Source organism: Sminthopsis crassicaudata, chromosome 3 (genome assembly GCF_048593235.1).
Source record: "Sminthopsis crassicaudata isolate SCR6 chromosome 3, ASM4859323v1, whole genome shotgun sequence".
Lineage (NCBI taxonomy): Eukaryota > Metazoa > Chordata > Mammalia > Dasyuromorphia > Dasyuridae > Sminthopsis > Sminthopsis crassicaudata.
Window position 1 is genome coordinate 317,861,911 of NC_133619.1, and position 8,315 is coordinate 317,870,225.

The 8,315-nt window shown below is 35.2% G+C and overlaps 1 protein-coding gene across 1 annotated transcript in view; it reads left to right on the plus strand.

The window, feature by feature from the left end:
- C3H3orf52 (chromosome 3 C3orf52 homolog) overlaps positions 1–4,414 on the plus strand; it is a 43,606-nt gene extending 39,192 nt beyond the window's left edge. The window contains exon 6 of the mRNA XM_074301168.1: positions 1,491–4,414. Coding sequence (XP_074157269.1) covers positions 1,491–1,492 — 2 coding nt within the window. The 3' untranslated portion in view covers positions 1,493–4,414. The remainder of the gene's footprint in view (positions 1–1,490) is intronic.
- Positions 4,415–8,315: the final 3,901 nt, after the last annotated feature.

The window sequence follows — 8,315 nt, forward strand, 5'->3', positions numbered from 1 at the left end:
GATGGAATATACAAGATTTGTCACTGATTAGATGTGTGGAATGAGGAAGAAAAATGACATGAAAAGTTGTGAGCCTCAAGGCCTGCAGAGATGGTGGTAATTTAAACACAAATGTTAGATGTTTTATTTTCTAAAGGTGAAGTTTGGGTCAAACTTTGAAGTGCTAATACAACATCCAAGTGGAAATGTCTTTGTATCATGGCAAAAGTATATTTTATATGGGCTTTAAATTAAGCCACTATGCACAGCAAGGCCACTAGAATCCCACTGGTTCCAATTAATTCTAAACCAGCATAACTTAATTTACTCTTCAGTGATCCAAACACTGACACAATCTCACATCTGTGAACAATCAAGTTGATTGATTGTAAACACAGACCTATCTCTCTTAGTCTTTAAAATTAACAGTGTCTTGGAAACTTGTTAAAAGCTGAATTCAAGGAACCCTGGATCTAAGAGGGGATCAATTCCTTGCTCTGTGATTAATGAACTTTGTGACCTTGAACTTGCCATTTAATCCCTTTAGTAGATAGTCTACAACTATCTGAGAGAGGTCGTGGTAAGGGCTACTTTCCACTCTAATAATCTGTCTGAAATTGGATTTAAACTCCAACCTCCAAACCCCAGATTCTATCCACTGAGCCACCAGCTGACTCCTTTTACATATATTAAAGGTTTAGACCGAGGGCTTCTTGAGAGCAAGGACTATGTTTACATACGTAGTTTTTTTTGGCTAAGGCATTTGGGATTAAGTGACTAGCCCAGGATCACACAGCTAGGCATTGTTAAGTGTCTGAGTCTAGATTTGAACTCTGGTCCTCCTGACTTCAGGGCTAGTGCTCTATCCACTTCACTAACTAGCTACCCCTATGTACATAGTTCTTAGCTTGGTGCCTGATACATAGTGGACACTTATTAAATGCTAGTTGACTCTTTATGTTAAATAAATCTCTATATTTTAATCTATCATATAAAATATGGTGCATGTCAACTACATGATAAAATGGAGTTGTTTTTTTCCAGAATGCTTAGAGTTTATTTTTCAATTTCATCATCTATTTTACTCATCAATTTGTACACTGATAAAGTTTAGATATTTTAAAAAGAGTTATAATTTGGATTCTAGTTTCGCTTTACACAGTGTTATACTTCGTAGATTATTTAGCATATAGATTATCTCAAAGGTCTTGCACAGTTTTCTGTTATTAAAAAATACTTAAAATTGCATTAAAATTTTTGAAATACCTAGCATAATAGAGGAGTGTGTGTGTGTATATGTGTGTGTGTGTGTGTGTGTATGTGTGTGTGTGTGTGTGTGTGTGTGTGTGTGTGTGTGTGTGTGTGTCAGCAGCAGCAGTGGAAGGAAACTTTCAATATTTGTTCAGAAGTTCAAATTAGGAAAAATTAAGTAAATAAAAAAATACTTTTTAAAACCTACCTCCTTAAAAAAAATAATAATAGAACATTTTCTTTTATTTTTTCTTTTCCAGAATGAAATGGAATTACACTCTTGGTTTCTGAAGACTATAGTCATTCGGTATCTGTTACTTTTCTGGAAAGAGAAAACTCATTTCATATTAGAGACAGAAATTTGCTATCACCATCATTTTAAAAACTGTAATTAGACTAAAGAGACTCAGACCATTATCCTGTTGTACACAAGCAGTTCACTTGACTCTTCCTGTAATGGGGCAGAAGAAAAAATTGTCATCACAGCAACGGAGAAATTCTCTCCACTCTATGGAATATGAAGAATATATCATTTCCTGTAGCTAATCAGAACACTGTGTAGCCCTGACTAGCAGGAAAGCACCTGAATAGCCCCAGGTATTTAAGCTTGTAAAAGCAGATTGGGAGAGGGAGGAAACTCTTGTGCATGTATTTGGTGGCTTGTTTCCTCACCAATAGGGGCATTTCTGGTACACTTTCATCCCCCCTCCCCCCAGTACGAGGCAGCTGCATATACAATTGTCATTTGAAATAATTTTTTTTAGATAGTTGGTAGCTATAAGGAATAATGGGGGAGAGTAGAGATCTATGGATTCTTGATGGGTGAAAGAAGGCTTGACATTTTCTTAAAAAGTGAGTCAACTACTTTTTAATAGGTTTCTGGACACTAGTTAGGGATAATATGATCTACCTCCTAGACCAACTATAGCTTCCTTTTGGGGTAGTACAAACTACTGAGTAATAAAGCTATGATCATATACATGAGAGTAGGAGACCCTAGTATACTGATTGCCATGCTAATTTGTGGTACTTTATGTTTATTCTGTAACTTTTTTTTTTTTTTTTTTTTTTGGCTACTAAATGTCAGTATACTTCTGGTATATTTGGAAACTGAGGGCAGCTAGGTGATGTGGTGGATAGAGTGCCAGTAGTCAGGAAGACTAATTTTCCTTAGTTCAAATCTGCTCCCAAATACTTCCTAGTTGTGTGATTCTGGCAAGTCACTTCTCTGTTTACCTCAGTTTCCTTGTCTGTAAAATTAACTAGAAAAGGAAATGGAAAACAACTTCAGTATCTTTTTCAAGAAGCCCCCAAATGGGATCAGGGAGAGTCAGGCACAAGTGAAATGAGTGAACAACAGCAACATTGAGTTGTGGGGATCACATGGACTAAAAGCAAAGGGCTTCAAGAAAAACTTGAAGTATTTGGAAAATGAGATCTGCTATTGTTGATTGAAGGATAATCTCTCATAAATACATCATACGATTGATTATTCAATACCTCCCAGTACTGAGGTATTGGCATTGACCTGAAAAGGTAAACTGATATGATTATAAAATAGAAGCTATTTTCTTCTTGCACTTTATAAATGGATCCGCCTGTGACTCAGCAGCACCACCTAGTGGTTCTTACTAAATAGATAGGGCCTCCTATCTATCATACTATGATTTCATATTGTTGAGGAGATACCTTTGGTGATTTCCACAAAGAATTGTTTCGTGATTGTCTTAGAGTTAAATTGAATTTTAAGCAGAAGTCAGTGAGATGGACACATATTTGCATGTGTTTCATTATTTGCAAGTATATATCTCTTTCCACTCTTTCTTGTATAAATGTGTATACAAAACTGAGGCCAAATTTGGCCAGCTTTTTATGCCTATATTAGAAGGCTAGCCAAATCACTTAACTTCATGGTGCTCTGGGCAATTCTCTAGGAATGTAAATTATAGAGAATGTACATTGGTAGAAGGAGTTTCCACACAGGAGAACTTACCAATACCAATGAAATCACAGGTCCAGCCCCTATCTTTATTTATGTATTTTTCAGGATTATGTGGAATGTGAATGTTTTCTTTTATCCATAAGAAGACAATGAAGTTCTCATTTCAAAGAGAGCACCTTAATTAAATTATATAGGATTTTCCTTCTCTGACATATTTTTGTATGTGTTATGTGTAAAATGCAAAGTTTGTGAATTTTAGAAGATAAAACTATTTTGTTTTTTAAAGGGAAGATGATTCAAGAAAGTATTTTTATAGCAAATTATTTTGTATGATGTTTCTAGTTATCTTTTGCGGTTTTTTCTTTTTATATCTTAAAGTTTTCAAGGGAATGAGAAAGAGAGAGAGAGAGAGAGAGAGAGAGAGAGAGAGAGAGAGAGAGAGAGAGAGAGAGAGAGAGAGAATATGAATGTGTTCATGCTACAAAGAACATGCTACAACCAATAGCTTAAATTCCCTGCTAGGTAAATTCTTCTAGGGACAGCTACATGGGTTAGGTCTGGAATCATGAAATCTAATCTTCCTGAGTTCAAATCTTTCCTCAAATCTTACTAGTCATGACCCTGGGCAAGTCTCTTAGCTCTATTTGTCTCAGTTTCCCCATCTGTAAAATGAGCTGGAAAAAGAAATGGCAAATCATTCCAGTATCTTTGCCAAGGAAACCCCCATTGGGGATACAAAGAGTTAAACACAACTGAAAATATGACTCAACAACAATGTATTCCTGTAAGGATGTGGTGAAGGGGCAATAGGCTTACATCTATGAGTCAGGGTCAATATCTGAGGGTTTTCTTGTTTCTGTGGCTGGGAGAAGGAATTTATTTATATCAATTTTAAGTACACAAAATTTTCTCCTCTGCTTCTTCCTGAAATGAGCAATATAACTAACAAGCTACTCACATTGAGTTATGTCCCTTTGGAATTCATGACCCTCTGTGAAGAGGGGAAGGCCATATTATTATTGCTACCCTGACTACATTTATCTAGAAAGGGACTTTTTCCCTGTGTTCTACCCACACAATTAGAACAAGAGGCACAGCTAGGTAGCACAGTGGATAGAACACCATCCCTAGTCAGGAGGACCTGTTTCCAACTTTAGCCTCAGACACTTATTAGCTGTGTGATCTAGGCAAACCTGAAGAAAAACAAAAAACAAAAAAAAACACCAAAAAACAAACGAAAAACTAAGGAAAAAAGGAAGATCATATTTGAATTGAAGAAGAGTCAAGTTCAAGTGCTGTGCTCTAGATCATACAGCAAATTGCACATTGCTAGCTGAGCCAGGAGTTAGAGCCATGATTTTCATGAAAAGTCATGAACTCATGACTTTCCAGGCTGGTAGTTGAAAATCAAGTGTGTAGATGGTAAGTAAATAGAGCAATGGATTTGGAATCAGGAAGAATGAAGTTCAAATCCAGTCATAGATACTAGCTGAAAGATTGGGCAAGATATGTAACCTTTGACTGCCTTTGTGTCTTCATCTATAAAAACGGAATAATAATAGTCTCAGTCGTCTAGGATTGGGAGAATAAAATGAGATATTTATTAAGTGCTTTGCAAACTTTAAAATGTTATATAAATAATAGTATAGGTATTAAGCAATCTAATTGTCAAAGTTATGAATGTTTTAAACAGAGCCCTCTATGAAAAGAAAAAGTGACTCAGAGAAAATAAGTGGGTTAGCAAAGTGACCATAGCTGTTTATAGTTAGTAGATGCTAAATGTATTGTACAAAGAGTTTGTAGAATGCTTGGAAGGAAATTTAGGAGGAGTTGTGGTTGTGCTTATTCCCCTAATAAACTGTTTTTAAAAACCCAAACAAACAAACGAAAAACCAAGACAGACTATGTGATCAACTTAGGTTCTCAGACTGACAGGAACAGAATAATTCAACCATCAAATGAACACCAACATACATTAATTCTCAGTTTCTTAAGTGTGATTCACTTGTAGTGGTTTCTTTCAGCACATAATGGGAACATTTAAAATGAGTTTCACCCAAGCTGACTGGGCTTGAAATGTTAGACCAAACTTTCAAGTTGGCAGTAGGTTTCCTTATTTTCACTTGTTTTCCTCTTTGTCTCTGTTTAAAATAAAGATTTATTTATTTGTGAGTATATGGTTACTTATAGGTTTTAGGTATGAAACCAGGAAGGAAACTAAAGGAAAGCCTGTGTGTTGATAGCAGTATTTATAAGAGCTTGGGGGAAAAAAAAGAAAAGAAAAGAAAAGAAAAAAAAAACAAACAACCTTCATGTGGAGAGTATAGAGCCAGAAAGGACTTTAGTTAGAGATGATTCTAGTCTAGGCCATCATTTTGGAGATTAAGAAATTGAGGCTCAGGAGATCTACTTCCTCAAGGCCATGTAGGCGACAAATAAGAGTTGGTGGTGGTCATTCTGGATCAAGAAGATGATGACATGTAAGCGAATTGGATCTAAGTGAAGGAGGACTGTAAAAGATCACCAGCCTCACTTTTTCTTCCAGACTTATCTCAGTCTAATGGTCAGATATAGATTAAGAAGGCTTGAGATGGGCCCAGATACAGTGGGAGACCTTGTCCTTTTTAAGCTCCTCATTGGATTGTTAGCTACTTGCTGAGTCATATGTTTCCAATTTAAAAGCTATCTTGTTAACAATTTCAACTATTTTTGTCATATTTATTAAGCAATGAAGTTTGTACTTTTTATTTTGTAATATTTTGTGTATTTTTGATTTTTTTATATTTGTATAGTAAGAGTATTCTCAGCTGATGGAATGAATGAATTTTAATTGTAAAAATGTGGGTTGGGGAATGCTGAGATTTTTTTTCCTTATCCAAAATTAACTTCCTTGCATTGTATTTGAAACCCTGCTAAGGAAAGTGCATTGGACTGGGAATTGGGATGCCCAACTTCTAGCTCCAGTTTGGCCAAGAACTAATTGTATCCTGCAAGTTATTTACTTAGATCCTCTTATGATACTTAGAATTTTTTCTTGGTTAAAACAATCACCTCCCAGACAACACCAATTGTTAAACATTATAATAAATAAATAATAAAATGAAAATGTTATCTATGGGTTTTGTTTTGATTGTGCTTGTGAAGAGGACCAATGATATCATGGAGTGATGTCTTGATTTGTTTATGAATTGGATATAAGTGAAGTTGAATCTTTCAGAATCATCAAAGTCCAATGACAAGATAAAAGTCAGGGGGTCTGGAAATGGCCAGGGATACGGTAGATAAATTTGTCTTTGATATTTATGAAGCTCCATCTTTGCCTGCTTTAGCCACCTTCCTAGCCAAATTGTACTCATCTACCCATTCACCACTTGATTAAAGTAGAAACATCATCCTAACTCACTGAGGAATTTAAGGCCCATAGATTTAGCCCATTTACTGAAAAGGTTTACTGGGATGTGGCCATAGCCCATACTACATCTTCTTGGAGCAACTTGTTGTATGACTAGGTAGATGCCACAGGTGAATGAATCCTGAAAAGGGCTTGCTTAGAAAGCCCTCAGATAAGGTTACATTATTTTCTAAGCACAAATCAATATTTGTTGTATTGTGGTATGACCATTGGTATATTGGTAAATGTTTTACAAGCAGTTCTCCAAATAAATAAATGAATGAATAAGTAAATAAATAAATGAAATATGTTTTAAAGTTTAATCTATATCATACTTAGAGAACAAAACAGTAAATCAAACCATAATTTGCAGTATTTTGGCCAATTTCTGAGGTATAAATGATTACGCTGGAAATTTAATAGCCTGGTCTTCAAGCTAATAGAACTGGATCTAGCACATACCTGAGCAGAACAATCATTCTTAACATCATAGTACTGAATGGGATTGTAGAAGCTGTCAATCTTAAAAGTCTTCACGTCAATAAGTTAGGTCTTCTTTTATACAAATAAGTAAATTTACTATTTGATAATTTATATTTTTAGTAAAAGAAAGTCTTTATATTAGTAATCAGTATCATTTCTATAAATCAGTTCTCATTTTACAGAAGAGGCTAATGAAGCCCAGGGAGATTAAGCAATTTGCTAAAGATCACATATGTCAAGAGTATGATTGTTGTCCTAGCTGTAGGTCTTGGGACATTATAGACAACTTGCCCTGGGATATTCCCCAAATAGCAACACAGACTATCGAATCAGATTAGAAAGGTGAATGAATAGGTGACAATGTGTTGACATGGATTCATCTAGTATGTGTCCAATATGAAAGACATTTATTAAGCACTAATAGTATGTAGAGCATTGTATTGGGTATTGATGAAAATAGAAAGTAACAAGTCCTGCAAGGGCTGAGAGCTCAACATACATAGCTATATAATAGGTAATAAAATGCATTATAGAATTACAAAACAGTGCTACATGAGATCTGATGAGAAAAGGTTATCAGCAATGATTGGGATAGTGAGGGGTGAGGGAAAGATAGGAAAGTTTTCCTTAGAGAAATTGGCATTTGCATTTTTAAAAATGGGTAGATAGCATTTTCACACTTTTTGTTATAGTTTGCTTGCATTTTATTTTGCTTCTCTTTTTTTCTTGTGCAGCATAATAATTGTATAAATATTATGTATATGTTGGATTTAACATGTATTTCTACCATGTTTAATATATATTGAACTACTTGCCATCTAAGGGAGTGCATGGAGGAAGTGTGTGTGTGTGTGTGTGTGTGTGTGTGTGTGTGTGTGTGTGTGTGTAGGGGGAATTGGAACACAGGATTTTTCAAGAATTGTCCATGCTTGATGTTTTGAAAAATAAAAAGCTTTAATTAAAAAAAAAAGAAGAAATTACCATAAGATCTGGAAAAAATAAAGAATGGTTGGAATATAATGGGTATAAGGACACTCAGGATTGAGCTAGAAGAGTCTTTAACCAGCATCTAGTTCAACCCTTTCATTGCAGATCAGCAAACTGAAGCCCAGAAACATCATTTGCCTAAGTTCAAAGAGGGAGTAAATAATAGATGCCAGGAAAAAAAAAAAAGAAAGAAAAAAGAACAGTGTAAATGAGGTGCATGTTGCTTCTGCAGGGCAATGCCCATATTTGCTTTGTTGATCTACTTAGGACTCATCCCTGCCT